We start from the raw sequence: 23,106 nt of genomic DNA, 5'->3' as shown, positions 1-23,106 counted from the left end.
CTATTAGCTTGACTGCCATACACACAATTCCCCATAATGTCAAAGTGGAATAATTTTTACAAATGAATTAAAAATGAAAAGATGAAATGTCTTGAGTGAATAAGTATTCAATCCCCTTTGTTATACCAAGCCTAAATATGTTCAGGAGTAAAATGTGCTTAACAAGTCACAAAATAAGTTGCATGGATAAAAGTGTTTGACTTTAATGACTATCTCATCTTTGCACCCCACACATACAATTATCTGTAAGGTCCTCCAGTCGAGCAGTACATTTCAAACACCAATTCAACCACAAAGACCAGGGAGGTTTTGCAATACCTCACAAAGATGGGCACCTATTGGTAGTGTGCAAAGCTGTCATCAAGGCAAAGGGTGGCTACTTTGAAGAAATTCAAATATAATATATATAGTGATTTGTTTAACACTTTTTTGTTTACTACATATTTTCATATGTGTTATTTCATAGTTTTGATGTCTTCACTATTATTCTACAATGTAGAAAATCATAAAAATACAGAAAAACCCTTGAATGGGTGCTTTTGACTGGTACTGTATATACAAAAGTATGTGGACACTACTTCAAATTAGTGGATTTGACTATTTCAGCCACCCCCGTTGCTGAGAGGTGTATAAAATCGAGCACACAGCCATGCTATCTCCATAGACAAACATTGGCAGTAGAATGGCCTTACTGAAGAGCTCAGTAACTTTCAACTTGGCACTGTCATAGGATGGCACCTTTCAAACAAGTCAGTTCGTCAAATTTCTGCCTTGCCCCGGGCAACTGTAAGTGCTGTTATTGTGAAGTGGCAAGTCTATGAGCAACAACAGCTCAGGCTCAAAGTGTTAGGCCACACAATCTCACAGAACAGGACCGTCAAGTGCTGAAGCACATAAAAATTGTCTGTCCACTCACTATCGAGTGCCAACCTGCCTCTGGAAGCAATGTCAGCACAATAATTGTTTGTCGGGAGCTTCGTAAAATGGGATTCCATGGCCGAGCATACAAACTCAAGCCTAAGATCACCATGCGCAATTCCAAGCGTCGGCTGGAGTGGTGTAAAGCTCGCCGCCATTGGACTCTGGAGCAGTGGAAATGCATTCTCTGGAGTGATAAATCATGCTTCACCATCTGGCAGTCCAACAGACTAATCTGGGTTTGGCGGATGCCAGGAGAACACTACCTGCCCAAATACATAGCGCCAACTGTAAAGTTTGGTGGAGTAGGAATAATGGTCTGGGCCTGTTTTTCATGGTTCGGGTTAAACCCCACAGCATACAATGACATTCTAGACAATTCTGTGCTTCCAACTTTGTGGCAACAGTTTGGGGAAGAACTTGACTGGCCTGCACAGAGCCCTGACCTCAACTCTATCGAACATCTTTGGGATGAATTGGAACGCCGACTGCGAGCAAGGCCGAATTGCCCAACATCAGTGCCCGACCTCACTAATACTCTTGTGGCTGAATGGAAGCAAGTCCCCGCAGCAATGTTCCAACATCTAGTGGAGAGCCTTCCCAGAAGTGTGGAGACTGTTATAGAAGCAAAGGAGGGACCAACTCCATTAGTGTGAAGCTTTATGAGTGAAGGACCATAGGGTGAAACTCTAAACCAGGATTATCTGTCCCACTGGGTGAGTGTAAAGTAGAATACATTTTTAGGGGTGTGTTCAATTGTGTGAATACTAGAGGTGTATTGTATGTGTGGGTGTCAGATATGTATTGAGTGTGTGAGCTCCCATTTGTCATTGAAGTATTGTGAGGTGACAAAATATGTGGAATGGTTAAGAAAGGCTGGTTTGAGGAGGTATTTACAAATGGCTCTCGGTTTAGTGCTTTTGAATTATTAAAGTGAGAAAGTCAGAAAACGCAGTGTTGAAAAAGAAAGTGAAGAGCCTGATGTACCAACAGCAAGGAGGTGGGGACTTGCCGTCCACATCCCTTGGTTATATCCTGAGGTGCCGGGTATGTCTCTGATTCACATTCCAATGATCTGGAGCAGATTATGTGATTGATTATTCACCCTAACGCATCAGTTGTAATGTTGCATTTTGTATTGAGTAGGGTGGATTTTTCTTGCATTCACGTGAACAGTGATATGGTAACTGTAAAGGGTATGGGTTGTTCATGGTCACAATTTGATTAGGTGAACGCATTGTCAAGGATGTAATTACGGCCATAAAAAACACTATCCTTGTTTTAGGTGTGTATCCATGTTAGATTAACCAAACTATTTGGTCTCATTTTATAATAAGGAGCTGCAGGTTACTCGCTCCATGATTTAGATCAGTGATCATCAACCGGGCGATCTGGATTTCTTATAAGTAAGTTCATGTTTAAGTTTCTTATTTAGCACTGTCAACACTTTGTTCAACACTTTAATAAGCCATACATTGCGCATTCTCCTTACTTCCACTCGCGCTACAACCAGCACTGCAGCTGCAATGAATGAGTATTGAAAAAGTTATCCAATAAGCTTGCGTTGTTATTATTAGCGGCTTTTGTCTTTTTTAATACCGAGAAATATTTACCTTTCTTTAGTCACATGAGTAAAAACATGAATTGGTGCATGAGGCAGAAATAATGCCGTGTGACTTCAGTTTCGCCATCAGCTGGAAGACTGTGTTCCCTTTTCCCAGCGGAGGGAGGGAGACCTTGCAGGCCATGCTCACAAGTAAAACAACAAATTATTTATTTACAGTGTGATTATATACCTACATTAAAAAAAACATATAATTTCAAAATGGTCTGAGAAGAATAACATTGGAAAGTTAATTCAAGCATAGCCAATATGCAGTTATAATGTACTGGGCCAATAGCCTACTGCATTAACCTCATTGCTACATAATTAATGCTGCATAGGCTTACTTTAAGTCATTAGCAGTAGATCTTTACTTGCATTTTGACTCAGGAAGTGATCTTCACTCAGAAAAGGTTGGTGACCACCGATTTAGATGACTGCTTCATTTATATGGCTTAATAAGGTTTCAAGAAGGGAAATGTTTAGAATTTGCTGTTCTTGTGGCTTTTTGTTACCGTTTTAAACATTGAGGTAAATCAAAGAGAAAAATATGTTCGTAGATTGAAAGTTAAATAAATGTTTAACACCATTTCCAGAAAACTAAGACCTATTTTAATTAGCAGCCATACAATTGGTGAACATTTTTTTATAGGGTCAATGTGAATATAGCTATTGAGTAGGCCAGGTCTGACAATCTATTTTATGGATTGATAACTTTTGAATACGCATGGATAACATGTACAAGTAGGAAACCCTAAGTAATCCAGAGCGAAGTGACGTGTTGTCGTCTTGACAAGTATAGGCAAATTATTCGATATTATCATGTGCTTGGTAGACCAGTAATTATGAAAGTTTGCTAACTTGATTTGCTAACTTGCTCTATCCATTCTGAGGTATACGTTTGACATGGACGTTTTGAAGAGGCCTTCCTTTGTAGTCCAAATAACTCAAGTAGATGGCACGTATGCTGGTTTAATTAACCCTCTTCTGTTGAGAGTCGGATTGACCCAGAACAATAACAATGTATATAGCCTTAGTGAAATTAACGCAAGTTTAAATTCTGATGTTGATTACGCAATTGCAATTCTGAGATTGCATTCACATATGTGACCCGATTTTGGACACTTGGCGTATGTCGCAAGTCACGCATTCACAGGAGAGCTGTTTGAACGTAAAATATTTTTTTGTGTGGCAGAAATGCCTTCTCCACCATGTGAACTTTCATGTGCCTTAATATCAAACTTGTATGCCATCTGTAGGAATGAAATTGTTAAGTTACGAGCCTAGTTGGTTTAGCCACAGAAAAAGTGAGCAACCTTCCCGCTAGCCATGATTTGCTGAGATAATGAGTGGGCTGGAAAAACCGAGAGATGAGTTTGGATTGGTCTACCATATAGCACGCGTCTGTCTACTGGAATTGGTCAGTATGTTTAGGTAATCAGGTCGAACGTGGCTTTAAAAAAATATATATTGCGTAGTAAAACTGCATAAACCTAAGTTTCAAGTTAAAGTGTACTGTTAGCTAGCTGGCTCACTAGCTAACGATATGTGTATGCTCCCCACTTTCTGGAGGACCGAGTTTTGAAATCAGTTGAATTCGAGTATAATAGCTTAGGAGGTGGAGGAAACACCAGTCTTGATTACATCGTCAAACTAAGGGCAACCATGCATGGAGACCATGCATCAGACAGGAGACGCGTCTAGATGTCTGGAAGTAGCCGGCAAGTTAGTACAGAACGGTTGGCTCAACCCTTAAAGAGATGGGTGGGGCTAAGGCGTAAGAGGGTGTGAACAATGCTGAATGGGTGTAAACAAAATAGGGCTCTCCAATATTAGTAGCAAAACATTTGAAAGACGGTTTTCTCAAAAGTGAGTTTACAAGATGAACAACTTTCAAAGCATAATTACATTCCCATTGTTTCCTCAAATGCAGTGTATGATATAGCATTTTGTAGCTCTGAATCTCTACTTTTAACTATGTAAAAACAGAAATTCAAATGTTGCAACATAAGACAGAATCCAGGTGGTGAGTCACATATCAGTCCATAAGAATGATGGACAGATAGCAGATCATGCCGGCAAACCGCAACCAATTTGACCACATCGCATCAGCCTGTCTGCGAGCAGTGAACAATAATAAATTAAGAGCAATGGATGTGTGATCATCCATGTGTCCTGATTCTCTCGGTACCCAACAGCTTCTGCTGTCCACATTTCATTGGATTCATTGGGAAACACGCCTCACATCCTCTTTAAACCAAGCATCTTTGATGCCCTCACTCGTCAAGGGTGAGCCTCGATGGTGTGATTTTTAGAACATACATAATTTCCAGGGGCATGGGTCGAAGAAGGTACTTCAACTTTTTTGTAAATGGGTCCTGGATGGCCGGTCTGTACTGCAGAAGGGCAGTCGGTGGTCTAGTTAGGCCCTGACCGCTACATGCAATGTTGCTATGGGATACAAGGTTAGTATCATTGAGATCCTATTAAATTACAAGAGGGGAAATGTCAAGCATTAAAGTTACAAAAATGGGCAAAAAAAATGGCAACATTCTTGGTTGGGGAGAAATATAAAACCAGACGAACTCCGCTTGGAGTTTGCCAAAAGGCACCTAAGGGTCTGATGAAACCAAGATTGACCCCATTTGTCACGAGTCCGACCGAGGGTGGTTCCCTTTCCCGGGCGCTCGGCGTTCGTCGTCACCGGCCTATTAGCTGCCACTGATTGTCTTTCCTCCCCCTCCTTGTATGTTTAGTGGTAGCACCTGTTTATGTTTGATTAGTTTGTCTTCATTAGACAGCCGGTCGGAGAGGACACATGTCTGATCGTTGCTAGGGGTGTCCGTCTGGGAGTAGAGATGGCAGGTGGAACGCTTCTCGGTCACCCCAGGTGAGTCAGCATCAAACTCACCCAGAACCCCTTGTTGGCCACATGTTTGTCTTAACTTTTTTCCTTCACTTTTTTCCCTCTTCCCAGCATAGGGCGTTAGTCGATTCAGGCGCAGCTGGGAACTTTATGGGTCGCGGACTCGCCCTTAAGTTAGGGGTTCCACTGGTGCCGATAGATTCTCCTTTCCCCGTGCACTCCCTAGATAGCCGGCCATTAGGGTTAGGGATGGTCATGGAGACCACGGTCCCGCTGGACATGGTGACGCAGGGGAATCATAGGGAGCGTATCAGTTTCTTTATTATTGATTCGCCTGCGTTTCCAGTGGTGCTGGGGACTCCCTGGCTGGCCCGGCACAATCCTAAAATTTCGTGGAGACAGGGGGTTCTCCAGGGGTGGTCAGAGGAGTGTTCTGGAAGGTGTTTGGGAGTTTCCATCGGTGCCACGTCGGTGGAGAGTCCAGACCAGGGTTCCACGGTGTGCATTCCCCCCCGAGTATGCCGATTTGGCAATCGCTTTCAGTAAAGTAAAAGCGACTAAATTATCCACCTTATCGACCGGGAAGGGATTGTAGGATAGATCTCCAGGTAGACGCTGCGCTTCTCAAGAGTCACGTGTACCCGCTGTCCCAGGAGGAGACGTTGGCAATGGAGACATATGTCACGGAGTCGCTGGGACAGGGGTACATTCGGCCCGCCATTTCACCCGTCTCCTCGAGTTTCACAGTGGGGTATAGTTACCCGCTACCTCTCATCGCTACGGCGGTGGAATCGTTCCACGGAGCGCAGTTCTTCACAAAACTGGATCTCAGGAGCGCGTATAGGCTGGTGCATATTCGGAAGGGAGACGAGTGGAAAACCGCATTTAGTACCACATCAGGCCACTATGAGTACCTCGTCATGCCGTATGGGTTAAATAATGCTCCAGCCGTTTTTCAATCCTTTGTAGACGAGATTCTCAGCGACCTGTGCGGGCAGGGAGTGGTTGTTTATATCGATGACATTCTCATCTACTCGGCCACTCACACCGCGCATGTGTCTCTGGTGCGCAAGGTGCTTGGTAGACTGCTGGAGCATGACCTATACGTCAAGGCTGAGAAATGCGTGCTCTCTAAACGAGCCGTCTCTTTTCTGGGATATCGCATTTCCACCTCGGGGGTAGTGATGGAGGGCGACCGCATTAGGGCCGTGCGTAATTGGCCGACTCCGACCACGGTAAAGGAGGTGCAGCGGTTTTTGGGTTTTGCCAACTACTACCGGAGGTTTATCCGGGGTTTTGGCCAGATAGCGGCTCCCATCACCTCACTGCTGAAGGGGGGCCCGGTGCGGTTGCAGTGGTCAGCAGAGGCGGATGGAGCATTCAACAAGTTGAAGGCGCTGTTCACTGATGCGCCCGTGTTGGCACATCCGGACCCCTCTCTAGCATTCATAGTGGAGGTGGACGCGTCCGAGGCTGGGGTGGGTGCCGTGCTATCACAGCGCTCGGGTACGCCACCAAGACTCCGCCCCTGCGCTTTCTTCTCAAGGAAGCTCAGCCCAGCGGAGCGTAACTATGATGTGGGGGACTGGAAGTTGCTAGCGGTGGTTAGAGCTCTGAAGGTGTGGATACACTGGCTTGAGGGGGCTAAGCACCCCTTTCTCATCTGGACCGACCACCAGAATCTGGAGTACATTCGGGCAGCTAGGAGACTAACCCACGTCAGGCAAGGTGGGCCATATTCTTCACCCGGTTCCGGTTTACTTTGTCTTATAGACCGGGCTCCCAGAACGTAAAGGCTGACGCACTGTCCCGCCTCTACGACACGGAGGAGGGGTCCACCGAACCTACTCCCATCCTTCTCGCCTCAAAGCTGGTAGCACCAGTGGTATGGGAGGTGGATTCGGACATCGAGCGGGCGTTACGGGCTGAACCCGCACCTCCTCAGTGTCCAGCGGGGCGAAGGTACGTGCCGCTTGGTGTTCGGGACAAACTGATTCGGTGGGCTCACGTCCTACCGTCCTCGGGTCACCCTGGGGTGATGAGGACAGTGGGGAGCCTTCAAGGGAGCAATTGGTGGTCTACGTTGGCTAAGGACGTTAAGGGTTATGTCTCCTCCTGTTCAGTGTGCGCTCAGAGTAAGGCTCCTAGGCACCTTCCTAGAGGGAAGTTACAACCCCTCCCCGTTCCACAGCGGTCATGGTCACATCTGTCCATAGATTTCCTGACCGATCTTCCGCCGTCTCAGGGGAACACCACGGTTCTAGTGATTGTGGACCGGTTCTCTAAGTCCTGCCGTCTCCTCCCGTTGCCCGGTATTCCTACAGCCCTACAGACTGCGGAGGCGTTATTCACCCATGTCTTTCGGCACTACGGGGTGCCGGAGGACATCGTTTCTGATCGGGGCCCCCAATTCACGTCTCGGTTATGGAGAGCGTTCATGGAACGCTTGGGGGTCTCTGTCAGCCTGACCTCCGGTTATCACCCCGAGAGTAATGGGCAGGTGGAGAGAGTGAACCAGGAGGTGGGTAGGTTTCTGCGGTCGTATTGCCAGGATCGGCCAGGGGAGTGGGCACGATACATTCCCTGGGCTGAAATGGCTCAGAACTCACTATGCCACTCCTCTACTAACGTGTCCCCTTTTCAGTGTGTGCTGGGGTACCAGCCGGTCCTGGCACCATGGCATCCGAGCCAGACCGAGGCTCCTGCGGTGGAGGAATGGGTACAGCGCTCCAAGGAGACCTGGAGGGCCGTCCAGGAATCTCTACGACAAGCGAGTGGACGGCAGAAGAGGAGTGCTGACCGCCACCGCAGTGAGGCCCCCGTGTTTGTACCGGGGGACAGGGTCTGGCTCTCGACCCAAAACCTACCTCTCCGCTTGCCCTGCCAGAAGCTGGGTCCGCAGTGTGTAGGCCCCTTTAAAGTCCTGAGGAGAATAAACGAGGTGTGTTATCGATTACAACTCCCTTCCTATTATTGCATTAACCCCTCGTTTCATGTGTCTCTCCTCAGGCCGGTGGTAGCTGGTCCCCTGCAGGACAGTGAGGTGCCGGAGCTCCCCCCCCCCTCTGGACATCGAGGGGTCCCCGGCATACACGATCCGAGCCATTCTGGACTCAAGACGCCGGGTGAGGTGCCTGCAGTACCTCGTGGACTGGGAAGGGTACGGTCCGGAGGAGAGGTGCTGGGTACCGGTGGGGGACATCTTGGATCCATCCATGTTGAGGGATTTCCATCGTCTCCATCCAGATCGCCCTGCACCTCGTCCTCCGGGGGGACCTCGAGGCCGGTGTCGGCGCGCTGCGGGAGCCGCGCATAGGGGGGGGGGTACTGTCACGAGTCCGACCGAGATTGGTTCCCTTTCCCGGGCGGGTGGCGCTCGGCGGTTGTCGTCACCGGCCTATTAGCTGCCACTGATTGTCTTTCCTCCCCCTCCTTGTATGTTTAGTGGTAGCACCTGTTTATGTTCGATTAGTTTGTCTTTATTAGACAGCCGGCCTGCCTGGTTGTTGTGCGGGATTATTTCAGTGTAACCTTCGGCTCTGTTGTAGAGGTACGTGTTAGTACTTGGTCGTGTATTTTTCGTTGTACATTTTGATTCCCTGTGTTTGGGAACGTAACTATTGTGAGCAACCTGTGGTGCGTTGGTGCTATTAAAGACGCACAGCATTGAACTCTCTGTCTCCTGTATTTGACTCCACACCCACGACACCCGGAGCATTACACCATTGGTCTGAATGCCAAGCATCACGTCTGGAGGAAACCTGGCACCATCCCTATGGTAAAGCATGGTGGTGGCAGCATCATGCTGTGTGGATGTTTTTCTTCAGCTGGGACTTGGAGACTAGTGAGGATCGAGGGAAAGATGAACGGAGTACAGAGAGATCCTTGATGAAAACCTGCTCCAGAGCGCTCAGGACCTCAGACTGGGGCGAAGGTTCACCTTCCAACAGGACAACGACCCTAAGCACACAGCCAAGACAATGCAGGAGTCTCTGAACGTAAGTGAGTGGCCAAGCAAGAGCCCGGACTTGAACCCGATCTAACATCTCTGGAGAGACCTGAAAATAGCTGTGCGGGAACGCTCTCCATCCAACCTGACAGAGCTTGAGTACATCTGTAGAGAAGAATGGGAGAAACTCCCAAAATACAGGTGTACCAAGCTTGTAGCTTCATAACCAAGAAGACTCAAAGATGTAATCGTTGCCACAGGTGCTTTAACAAAGTACTGAGTAAAGATTCTGAATACTTATGTAAGTGTGATATTTCATTTTTTTTATTTTTTATAAATTAGCAAAACATTTCTAAAAACCTGTTTTTGCTTTGTCATTATGGGGTATTGTGTGTAGATTGATGAGGACAAAAAAAACAATTTAATACATTTTAGAATAAGGCTGTCGCGTAACAAAATGTGGAAAAAGTCAAGGGGTCTGAATACTTTCCAAAGGCACAGTATGCCTTTATTTAACTAGGCAAGTCAGTTAAGAACAAATTCTTATTTACAATGCCAGCCTTGGAACACTGGGTTAACTGCCTTGTTCAGGGGCAGAACAACATATTTTTACCTTGTCAGCTCTGGGATTCAATCTAGCAATCTTCCGGTTACTCGTCCAACGCTCTAACCGCTAGGCTACCTGCCACCTATATGTACATATAGGTATCGATAAAGTGACAAGGCAACAGGATAGATAATAAAACAGTAGCAACAGCCTATGCGATGAGTCAAAAAAGATCAATGCAGATACTGTGTGAGCTCCCCTACTTGCTACTTGTTACACTTTGAATGCTTAGCACGACAGGAAAATGGTCTAATTCACATACTTATCAAGAGAACATCCCTGGTCATCCCTACTGCCTCTGATCTGGCGGACTCACTAAGCACATACCTCATTTGTAAATGACATCTTAGTGTTGGAGCGTGCCCATCTATCTGTAAATTTAAAAAAAACACACGAAAATGAAGCTTTCTGGCTGGCTTAATTTAAGAACATTTTATTATTTGTACTTTTACTTTGGTTACTGAAATATATTTTTGCAATTACATTTACTTTTGATACTTAAGTATATTTAAAAGCAAATTCTTTACTTAAAAGCAAATACTTTTGGACTTTTACTTAAGTAGTATTTTACTGGGTGACCTTCACTTTTACTTGAGTCATTTACATTTACTCAAGTATGACAATTGGGTACTTTTTCCACCACTGCCAATAGCTACCTGGACTAACTAATTTAGCAGTCTGATGGCTTAGGGGTGAAGCTGATCAAGGTCCTGTTGGTTCCAGACTTGGTGCATCGGAACCGCTTGCTGCGAGGTAGCAGAGAGAACAGTCTATGACTTGGGTGGCTGGAGTTTCTGATCATTTTTAGGGCCTTCCTCTGATACCGACTGGCATAGAGCGCCCGGATGGCAGGGATCTCAGCCCTAGTAATGTACTGGGCCATGCGCACTACCCTCTGTAGCGCCTTGCGGTTGGATGTCAAGCAGTTGCCATACCAAGTGGCGATGCAGCCAATCAAGATGACTCACAATGGTGCAGCTGTAGAACTTTTTGAGGATCATGCCAAATCTTTTTAGCTTCCTGAGTGGGAAGAAGTGTTATCATGCCCTCTTCACAACTGTCTTGGAGTGTGTGGACCATGATAATTCCTTAGTGTTGTGGACACCGAGGAACTTGAAGCTCTTGATTCACTCCACTACAACCGTGTGTCGATGAGTATGGGGGGGGGAGTGCTCTTCTCTCCATTTCCTGTAGTCCACATCAGCTCCTTTGATCTACACAACACCGATTTATGTAATAATTTATGTAGTAATGGGTGATAAATTGGGACGTTTCACTACTAACACTACATATTTCCTACTTAAATCACTACATACTTATCCCTTAATGACTACTGTGTACCTACTGAGATTTTGGGTGTCTACAACTTAAAACCTACACAGTTCCTACATGTTCACTATTGAATTACTACACAATGCCTACACGTCACTACTGTATGTCTACTCAATCCCTATTGAATTACTAGTGCCATGCCATCTGTGTGTGTAGTGTTGTGTCACTACGGATCACAACTGAATTGCCCCTGCTACTTTTTCATTTCCTACATAAACCCTTTTGAATTACTATCGAAAACATTCACTTCTGTTTGCCAACTCAAAACCACTATTGACATCTTGTTGTTTTACTACTGTGTCACTCGTGGACTAGTGCACATTTTATTTCCTAATTGTTCTAACTGTAGCTGTATCATCAAAGAAGAAATTACACGCTTATATAAAGATTATTTTTTTATTATTAAATACCTATTAAATATTTACACTTTTCTCTTAATCCCTTTGAGGCCTTGTCTTCATTCAGCTTTGATTTAACTATCTTCAGATCCTCTTTTTTGTTGCAGCCACATTTCTCCACCACATAACCTTTCAGAAAATAAAGACAAGCAGAAGATACAACCAATTATAAGCCGTTACCAATCATCTGCTAACAGAGGTCACATAAGACAACACAGAAAAACATTTGATAAACAATGTTAATCTCATAAACAACGGCCTCCAGTCTTCTTATTTTGAGAGCCTCCTTGGCAACAGGTTAAGAGGTAAGTAGAATGGGTAAGTATACCAATATGAATATACTGTACATTTGCATACAAACACACATACTTATTAGCAGGGATGGGTAGGTTACTTTCTAAATGTAATCTGTTACAGTTACTAGTTACCTGTCCAAAATTGTAATCAGTATTTAACTTGTGGAACTCAGTAACATAATCTGATTACATTCCATTACTTTCCCCTGAAGAGACATTATAAAAATACAAAAATGTATGTTACCAATTGAACAACATCTATTGCAGGATAAATCAATGTTAAAGTTTACATAGCTGGCCATATATGGATGTTAAATGTTACTTTATGGGTTGGTTATGTAGGCTTCTTCTAACCCATCACTTTCTACTACATATAATAATATGAGTAAATTATATCTTTACATTAAAAACCAAAGTCTATTAGAATTCCAGTCATTCCAATACCCCATTTATCTTCAAGAGTAGGACTTGGAAATATGGAAGTATAGATTAGCCAAATTGTTTTACCTGGGCATAACCCAAAAACAAAGGATTTATTAGCCAGCCCTTCTCTGTTGTTTATGATTTTCTTGTCATGGAGGACTGATTGGGCTCATTGATTCGAGTTGAAAAATAAATGCTGCACTTATGGAATGGCATAATTTGAGCACTATTGAAAAGTGATATTTACATGCTATAGGCCTGTTGTTTACCTTTTTGTTAGTCACACTTTGATATCTTGATTATATGCAGCTGTTTAAAGGCCAAATCCACAGATGAAACAGTAACAAAATGGTCGCCCCGCCTCTGTTTTGGTAAAAAGCTGAGGGGTGGGCCTGGAGAAATGTGACCACTCTCAGATTAACAGACAGAGCATTAGATGCAAGGACTGACCCTCCATGCCTACCAGGGTACAGTGGGTTAACTGCCTTGCTCATGGGCAGAATGACAGCTTTTTACCTTGTCAGCTCAGGGATTCGATCCAGTATCCTTTCAATTACCAGCCCAACACTCTAACCACCAGGCTACCTGCCGCCCCAACAATGACAGTGATCTCTATGACAATGGATAACAGCTAAGACTGTTTTGGCTAGCAATCGTTTGTGTTAAAAAGTTATACAAAAAAAATTTACAAAGACATGAAAGTATTCATTAAAGATATAGGAAAGTCAAACTTACAGATGGTGTCAGCATAATAGCTATGACAGACAGGATGATAAAGGACGGAAGATGACTACATTCAGGATTGCCCTTCAGCCAACTACTACCTGTTTTGTCTGGCTATAGTGTTGTGATACTTATTTACAACCTACATCGTGTAGTAAAAAGCTCTACCTGATTGCTATATACCAGGTATTCCCAAACTGAGGTACATGTACCCCTATGCTGTCGGGGGTATGCCAAATGCAAATGTGATTCACATTTTCAAACAGTCCATTTATATTTTCCAACAGGGCTATACATTTGGGTGAGTTTTTTTAGGCTTGTTTCACCGGCAAAAATAAAGTTAAAGCATCTAGTATTCAGTGAAATAGCAACACAATGTCAAATGCAGGTAGCCTAGACAAATAGTTAACATCCAATCACATTAACCGTTACTCTCTCGCCGGAATTCCACTAACGGTCCGTATGTAGCCAAACGTAGCTGCTGCTCATTCCGTTTGCTTGAAAAAGGATAAATGGTTAAACAAATGAAGGCCTGCGTCCATAGAGACACATACCTGCTCCTACCAGCAGTACTACACCTGCACTTGTCGACGAAACAAGTTGTTCTGCTTCCACGAGCACATCCAATGGTAGCATCAGTAATTCTACATTTGTTGTTAGCCCAGCTAGCATGGACACTGACAGTTGTGAATCTGATGCAGCCGAAGAGCTTCACATACAAGCCAGCGAATTCTATGCGTTACAGCTGGATGTGTCAACAGGCCTAGCACAGCTCCTGGTATATGTTACGTTCATGGGGGGGTCCATTAATGAAGACATCATCTTCTGCAAAACCCATGAAACCAGGACAACATGAGAGGATATTACTGGACAGATTTGTGACATGAAATGGACTTTGGTGGTCAAGATGTGTTGGTATCTGTACTGATGGTGCAAAATACAGGGAGATATAGTGGCGTGGCAACGAGCGTGCAAGCAATTGCTCCCGACGCCACTTGGGTACACTGCAGCATCCACCGAGAGGCTCTTACTGCCAAGGGGATGCCTGATAGCTTGAAAGACATTTTGGACTCTACAGTGAAAATGGTTAACTTCGTTAAAGCAAGGCCCCTGAACTCTAGCGCATTTTCTGCACTACGCAATGATATGGGCAGCGACCATGTAACGCTTTTACACCATACAGAAGTGCGCTGCTTATCAAGGGGCAAAGTACTGACACGTTTTTTTTTATTTTATTGACGACGAGCTTAAAGTTTTTTTACTGACCATAGTTTTTACTTGTCTGACTGCTTGCATGATGATGAGTTTCTCACACGCCTGGCCTATCTGGGTGATGTTTTTTCTCACCTGAATGATCTGAATCTAGGATTACAGCGACTCTCTGCAACTATATTCAATGTACAGGAAAAAATTCAGGCTATGATTAAAAAGTTGGAGCTCTTCTCTGTCTGCATTAACAAGGACAACACACACGTCTTTCCATCATTGTATGATTTTTTGTGTGCAAATGAACTCAAGCTTACGGACAATGTCAAATGTGATATAGTGAAGCACCTGAATGAGTTGGGTACGCAATTACGCAGGTACTTTCCCCAAATGGATGACACAAACACCTGGATTTGTTATTCCTTTCATGTCCTACCTCCAGTCCACTTACCGATATCTGATCAAGAGAGCCTCATCGAAATTGCAACAAGGGGTTCTGTCCTGGCAAATCGTGCTGTTAAGACACTGATGACCTTTGCAACCACGTACCTATGTGAGAGTGGATTCTCATCCCTCACAAGCATGAAAACTAAATACAGGCTCAGACTATGTGTGGAAAATGATTTAAGACTGAGACTCTCTCCAAAACAACCCAACATTACAGAGTTATGTGCATCCATCCTTTCAAGCACACCCTTCACAATAACCTGTGGTAAGTTATTCACAATTTTCAATGAACAAATACAGTTTTATATGTAAAATGGCTAAATAAAGAGCAAAATTATTGATTATTATTATATGTCCCCTAGTCCTTTAAGAGCTCATTGTCACTTCCCACGAGCCGGGTTGTGACAAAAACTCACACTCGTTCTTATGTTTAATAAATGTATCGTATAGTGTGTGTGTGTGGCAGGCTCACAATGATGGCAAAAAACAACATTTGAGAGTGTGCTGACCCTGATGCTAGAGGGGGTACGCAGCTGGAAGTTGAATGTTTTGAAGGGGTACGGGACAATAAAAGGTTTGGGAACCACTGCTATAGACAAGCCTGTGCAGTAAAGCTGTAGTGTTTTGACTACTTATTTACTTCCAACATCAAGTAGTAAAAATCTCTACTTACTACTCAAACAGTACTGTTTTCCTACTGAACACGACAACAAAACTCTACTTGAGTATCTTGAGCAGTGCATTCACTACACAATCCCTACAAGTCTCTACATAGTCACTACTGCACAAATAGGTTTTGTGTAGTGATTCAGGAGTACAACTAACCTGACTCTGCTTTACAAACACACACATGCTTACTGTACCTAGTCTGAACACACATACTCAAGGTCTTAAACACACAGAATGTGATGCCTTTACGAAAGGGCCTTTAACATTAGAGTGCTATCAGCTAGTTTCTTGTTTGGTATTAGTACACTCTCCCTCTGTCTCCCTCTCACACTCCTCAACAGACACATGTACACACGTCTTAAAGGACAATTCTGACATGTTCTAACCAATTATTATGCACTACTCAAGAATTGATACACATTTTGAAGTTTTATTGTTTTTGTTAGTCATACTGCACGATTCCTTGTTTTTGTCATTTTGAAGCTTCTGTGTTGCCCAAGTCTACAGCATACCATGATTCCCAGGGTGCATTTCATCTCCCTAGCTGGCTATCAAGCCCAGACGAAGCTTAGTCTCAATATATTGCTTATGTCATAAAGTTATGAGTGCATTTCACTTTACTTTTGGGTTGTAAATATACTGTAATGCTTGCATGAATGTCGTGCTGGATATATGTTCATGTCCTTGTCACCGATCAACTGCAATACACTTCAAAATAATTCAAATTTAGATGCTAACTACCTACGCAAACCATAACACAGAGTTACTGTATCTAGTTAGCATGCTAACTAGCCCAACTGCAACATCTAAAATAATAGTGTTTCAACAATAACAACTACATTTCATCTTGGTGACTGCCTTAAACAACAGTCCAAACAACATGTAGGCTGTTAGAAGAACACAAAATGTATTATGGCATTTACAGGCAAATCATTACGGAATCCTAGTCTCTCAGACTGAAAATATAGACTATTTGGAAAGGGCACAATGGCTGCCGGAGCTGCAACTTCGGTGGGTGATGGAATCATGGGAGTTTGAGCCTTGAGCACAGCAAATGATTGTAGTAAGCTGACTAGAAATATAATTCTATAGGTTTTGAGCATATATATAAAATATTTACAGATGTTATTAGACAAAGACAAATAGAACAACATAGAGCAAGGAGTTATATAGATCATTGAAAATGACTGCTCATAATTTCTTGTATTAGTCATCTCTGGGATCAGAGACGTCACAGAGAAGCAAGTTCCCGGTTTAGCTCATCACTACACAGTCAATAGGCATGAAATCATACAATTACACTAAACCTGTGTAACATATCACAAAATACTTAATAATAACAAACCAAATGTTAAAAACGGCGGAGTTGTCCTTTAAGGAAACTGTTACTCTCGGAGTTAAGGGACCGGGTCATAAACACATGCCAGTACTACCCATACCAACACCAGTCGACACACAGACCCAGCCAGTCTTACCTCCAGAGGAAGGGGTTTACCACCTGGTGGACAGGGGCTGACAGTGGGCCCTCTGGGTGGGAAGAGGTGGAGTAGAGGAGGAGGGAGGGCTGGGAGGAGGAGGTGTGGAAGGAGGGAGGGAGTGAGGTGGGAGAGAGCAGGTGCTGCAGGAGGCTGCTGTTGCCATGGCAGCGGTGCTGAGCGGCCGGCCAGATTCTACAGTTCGCCACGGACGGGCAGATGGGAGGAAGGAGGAAATGGAGGGGAAGAATAGCGGGAAGGTGAGAGTACTGTCTGATAAACAACAGTGGGGTTTAAAATCGCCACACAATCACCACCAACACTAACTATTGTACGACTAGTAACTAGCCTAACTTCATTCCATACAAGCTTTGATAAAGAAAGCAAAAGCTTGGCTGTGTACTCAGGCAGTGGATCACTCAGCCTTCTGCTCTGAGGCTGGTAAGGACTGGGCGTTAACACTTGGAAAGGCAGGGCTGCTGGCAGGCTGGGCAGAGAGGAGCCATATGGGACTTGTCTAAAACAGGTCTGGACCTCCTGGCGAGTGACCAGAATGTGTGAGAATATAACCCTGGCAGCAGCCTGCTGTGTGTGTATGACTGTGTATGCGTGTATGACTGGGCAGTAACCTGGTATTCAAATTACCCCCCCCCCCCCCCCCCCCTCTGCGAATGTAGGATTTCCCTCTCCTCTAATCTCTCCTCCTAATCTCCCCCCTTTCTTTACCTCCTCACTTTCCCTCCATCTCTCATCCAGTTTTTCCGCTGATCTGTGTTTCCGTGGCTGTGTGTGTGCACTGTATGTGTCGGAGGGGGTGTAAACTGATGCTGCCGGGCCCATCACTCTACTCTCAGAACTACAGCTCCACAACAAAAAGGGCAGAGACTCACACACATACAGTTAACCCTTTGTGGTCAGTGTGTGTGTGAGTGTGTCTTACTGCATACGCAGGTCGGGAGCTCCTGGCCTCTCCTTCCTCCTCTTCATCATGTTTCCAATGGCAACGGTAAAGCAAGGGGTGGGCTCAGGGTGAAAGTCAGTGTCGCTCCAGTGGACTCTGCCACCTGTCCATCAAAGCCATGCTGGCCAATGAGCTGACCGCTCACCTCCTCTCAAAACAACACTACAAAGCCCTCACTGACCAGTCCTTCATAACACACAATGAGTATACGTAACTGTGTGTGTCTATGTGTGTGTGCAGGCACACTTGTGTGTATGAGTGAGTAATGGTGTGTGTGTAACACAATCCAAAATCAAGCTGTCAATCTTAAGAGGTCGTGGGGTGCGGACTGGGCAGTACACAGACAGGCACAGTGCATTCGGAAAGCATTCAGACCCCTTGACTTTTTCCACATTTCATTATGTTCATTATGCCTTGTTCTAAAATGGATTCAATTGTTTTTTTCCCCGCTCATCAATCTACACACACACCCCGTAATGTCACAGCAAAAACTGAATTGTAGAAATATGAGCAAAATTTTTTAACTAAAACTGAAATATGACATTTACATAAGTATTCGGACCCTTTACTCAGTACTTTGTTGAAGCACCTTTGGATGCAATTACAGCTTCGAGTCTTCTTGAGTATGACAGCACAAGCTTGGCACACCTGCATTAGGGGTTTGTCCCCATTCTTCTCTGCAGATCCTCTCAAGCTCTGCCTGTCATGCATAGGTGTAATAGGTGGCAGGGAAGTCAGGCGCAGGAGAGTCAAACTGAGTGTAAAATGGAGTCTTTTAATAAAGTTTCACGAGTATGCTCCATAACAATAAATGAACAAACAAACCAAACATGGGTATGAGGACCCGACGCGCACCTATGCAACAATCACACTATACTGACAATAAAACAATCTCTGACAAAGACATGAGGGGAAACAGAGGGTTAAATACACAACAGGTAATGAATGGGATTGAAAACAGGTGTGTGGGAAGACAAGACAAAAGCAATGGAAAATGAAAAAAGGATCAATGATGGCTAGAAGACTGGTGACGTCGAACGCCGAACAAGGAGAGGCAACGACTTCGGCAGAAGTCGTGACACTGCCAATTTGGATGGGGAACGTCTCTCCAGAGATGTTCGATCGGGTTCAAGTCTGGGCCAAGGACATTCAGAGACTTGTCTCGAAGCATCTCCTGCGTTGTCTTGGCTGTGTGCTTAGGGTCGTTGTCCTGTTGGAAGGTGAACATTCACCCCAGGCTGAGGTCCTGAGCGCTCTGGAGCAGGTTTTCCTCAAGGATCTCTCTGTACTTTTCTCCATTCCTTTTTCCTTCAATCCTGACTAATCTCCCAGTCCCTGCCACTGAAAACACCATGCATGCTGCCACCACCATGCATCACTGTAGGGATGGTGCCAGGTTTCCTCCAGACGTGACGCTTGGCATTGAGTAGGTAACTTAGGTAACTTTTGGCAAACTCCAAGCGGGTTGTCATGTGTCTTTTACTGAGGAGTGGCTTACTTCTAGCCACTCTACCATAAAAACCTGATTGGTGGAGTGATACAGAGATGGTTGTCCTTCTGGAAGGTTCTCCCATCTCCACAGATAAACTCTGACCATCAAGTTCTTGGCCACCACCCTGAGGGGGCCATTCTCCCCCGACAGCTCAGTTTGGCCGGGCGACCAGCTCTATTAAGAGTCTTGGTGGTTCCAAACTTCTTCCATTAACGGATGATGGAGCCAACTGTGTTCTTGCAGACCTTCAATGCTGCAGACATTTTTTGGTACCCTTCCCTATATCTGTGCCTTGACACAATCCTGTCTCGTAGATTTGTTTTTGCTCTGACATACACTGTCAACTGTGGGAACTTCTATAGACAGGTGTGTGCCTTTCCAAATCATGTCCAATCAATTGAATTTACCACAGGTGGACTCCAATCAAGTTGTAGAAACATCTTAAGGATGATCAATGGAAACAGGATGCACCTGAGCTCAATTTTGAGTCTTAAAGCAAAGGGTGTGAATAGTTTTTTTTTTAAATGTTTCTACTTTGTCATTATGGGGTATTGTGTGTCGATTGATGAGGGAAAAACGTATTTAACCCATTTTAGAATAAGGCTGTAACGTGTGGAAAAAGTTTTTTTTTTTTTTAAGTAAAGGGGTCTGAATATTTTCCCGAACGCACTGAATGTCTGGTATCTAGGCTACAGTGTTCTCAGTGCTCTGTACTGACACAGAGCAGGTCTCATAACAGCTTATCACTGCTGCTGAGTCACACACACTAACACACAGACACTATCCATCTCTCTAACAAACACACACTATCTGTCTCTCCCTGATCCAGCTATAATAACATCAAACCATTCAGAAACACTCTCCAAGCAACCCCCTGTCTTCTGAACACACACACGCACACACACGCACACGCACACACACACACACACACACACACACACGCACACACACAGGTCAAGTATAGGTCAGCATCGGTTCGAATAGCCTCACATAAATCCTCCGCAGGCAGTATCCCCAAGCTATGAGCCCCGATCTTGGGGATGGCTTGTCAGTTTGTCCTCTGCCTCTGCAGTGTCCTGGAGATTTGACTGCGCTCTGTGACTGTCAAACAGTAGTGTCCAAATGGAGAGCTTGACCCTGGTCACTGCTTCTTCAGCCAGAAAGAAAGAGAGAGAGAGAGAGCGAGCGAGAGAGGGCATACAGCCTGAGCTACGGTCACTCTCACTGGTGTTGTCTGAGTGGTAGAGTACAGAGAGACAGAGAGAGAGAGAGAGAGAGAGAGAGAGAGAGAGAGAGAGAGAGAGAGAGAGAGAGAGAGAGCTCCAGAACACACTGACACAGCACTAACACGCCCAGCGGGCAGGCACAGAGCATTCTCATGTTATCACAAGACCCTGTGGGAGGTGCAGCTGTCGCCCCTGCCTTATTTTGGCTAGCTAGCCCCCCACCTCCTCTCTCTACCCCTCATCTCCCTGTTCTCTCCAATACCCAATCTCTGTTTGTGGAATCAGAGGGACACAAGTGTCCCTGGTGAGGGAGCCTGCCTATGTAGGGGTTAAACGAACGCAGTTCACATGCCTGGTCAGGGACAGGGACAATGGGTCTGGATCAAAGAAGCTACTGTAGGGGATATGGTTATTGCTAGCGTTAGCGCTGGAGCATCACTAAACTAATCCAGCCTGATTAGTGGACTGACGTACTGTCTACAGGATATGAAACTTTGTTTGCGTGTGTGTGTGTGGGGGGGTGTGGCTGAGCTGCATGAGAGCAAGAGGACATGAGTGAAGTAAAACTATATATTTTACATTTCCTATCACTGCTGCTGTAGCAGGGGCCTGGACTCGACAAGGTGTTGAAACCGTTCCACAGGGATGCAGGCCCGTGTTGACCATAATGCTTCCCACAGTTGTGTCGAGTTGGCGGGATGTCCTTTGGGTGGTGGACCATTCTTGATACACAAGGGAGGCCCAAACACTGGCCCAAAAGCTGCCTGGAATCTCCAAGCTCTGTTCTGCTCTGCTCACCGGTCAAGTGAACACATACATTCTCACGAGGGCAGGCCTGTCTTCAAAGACACTGTGGCAAATAAGAGATGAAAGATACAACTTCTGTGTTGTGTTTGGGTTACTTTTCAGAGCAGAGCAGAGCAGAGCCACTGTGGACACTAAGCTACAGGCCTGTTCTGCCCCATCCCAATGAGCTTCCACTTGTACCCTTCAGACCTCACTGTACTGTTCTCTTTCTTGACAAGGCAGTTCGTTGTACTGTGTGGTCAAGGTGGGGATTTGACAACTTTGATGGAATTGCAAAATCATCTTTTGCCACGTCAACTTCCAAATGGCGAAGCTTTCACTTTCACGGTCAACGTTAAACTGGATACCTCACGGACATGTTGAGGTATGCCTTTACCATGTGATGTACGGGGTTAGAGGAGACACAGGATTCTGAAAATGGGAATATGGAAATGAATTGAATCCCCAATGGGATGTGCTGTGTGTCCGCGGAGACAAAGAGACAGAAAGTGTATGGTGTAAAAAATAAACGAAAAAAAGGTGTAATTCCCTGTGGAATTAACACGCCCGTCCGCTAGCTTCACCCGCCCACTTCCATAACATGCTACCTGATATGCTGCCGTCATGTCTGCATAATGCTATGGGGTTGTCCGGGGTTTGACAGAGCTTGGCAGTCTGTGATATGACCGTAAAAGAGAAAATGAACGAGAAAAAGAGAGAGCCTCTGGAGCCCAGAGTCGATCCGAGAGAGCATGGATTGGCTACAGCGGTCCCCTTTTCCTCCTCTCCTCTATCCAGACTTCCCTCTTATCACATTTTCTTTTAGACAAATCATCTTTCCATCAGCAGATCCCTCTCTCCCCTCTCTTACGTAGCGACAGAGATCTAGAGAGCCCAACCAATGGAGGTTTCAGTGTAGCCTTTAATAATCCTACATTTAAAAAGGCCCAAGTATCTGGCGCAACCCTGAAGCGTCAAATCCTCCTCTGCACAGGAAGAGTCTCACAGGAAGAGTCTCACAGGAAGAGTCTCACAGGAAGAGTCTCAGAGGAAGAGTCTCACAGAAAGAGTCTCACAGGAAGAGTCTCACAGGAAGAGTCTCACAGGAAGAGTCTCACAGGAAGAGTCTCACAGGAAGAGTCTCACAGAAAGAGTCTCACAGGAAGAGTCTCACAGGAAGAGTCTCACAGGAAGAGTCTCACAGGAAGAGTCTCACAGGAAGAGTCTCACAGAAAGAGTCTCACAGAAAGAGTCTCACAGAAAGAGTCTCACAGGAAGAGTCTCACAGGAAGAGTCTCACAGGAAGAGTCTCACAGGAAGAGTCTCACAGAAAGAGTCAACTTTCTCCTCCCCACTGCTCTTCAAGGCTGTGTTACACAGTCACAGTACACACAATGGAGTCCATGCAGGGTTCCACAGAGCCCGGTTCAGTGCAACTCTCCATAGAGGCTTTCCTGTTTACAGACCGGCGGAGAGAAAGACGCCTCTGCCCTTGGCAAGGCTGGAGAAGTGAATCAAGAATAGAGATGGAACGGCTATGGGTACTTACAAACTCCCCCTCCTCGGAAGGCTGAGCTCCTTCTGAGAGAGAGAGAGAGAGAGAGAGAGAGAGAGAGAGAGAGAGAGAGAGAGAGAGAGAGGGGACATGTCAGTGTACTCATCATTTAGACACATGGAGATATACAGTGTTAAAGTTGTTTGTTATTTGGGATGTAAATAAAAATCCCAT

General features: G+C 45.1%; 1 protein-coding gene across 1 annotated transcript in view; it reads right to left on the bottom strand.

Moving 5' to 3' along the window:
• The window catches only part of mast2 (microtubule associated serine/threonine kinase 2), a 168,121-nt gene that overhangs the window by 113,509 nt on the left and 31,506 nt on the right, over nucleotides 1-23,106 (bottom strand). The window contains 1 exon segment of the mRNA XM_064989129.1: nucleotides 22,927-22,958. Coding sequence (XP_064845201.1) covers nucleotides 22,927-22,958 — 32 coding nt within the window.

Source organism: Oncorhynchus masou, chromosome 15 (assembly GCF_036934945.1).
Source record: "Oncorhynchus masou masou isolate Uvic2021 chromosome 15, UVic_Omas_1.1, whole genome shotgun sequence".
NCBI classification, from domain to species: domain Eukaryota; kingdom Metazoa; phylum Chordata; class Actinopteri; order Salmoniformes; family Salmonidae; genus Oncorhynchus; species Oncorhynchus masou.
The sequence above is the reverse complement of the archived record's forward strand: the minus strand, read 5'-3'. Positions and strand labels throughout refer to the sequence as shown.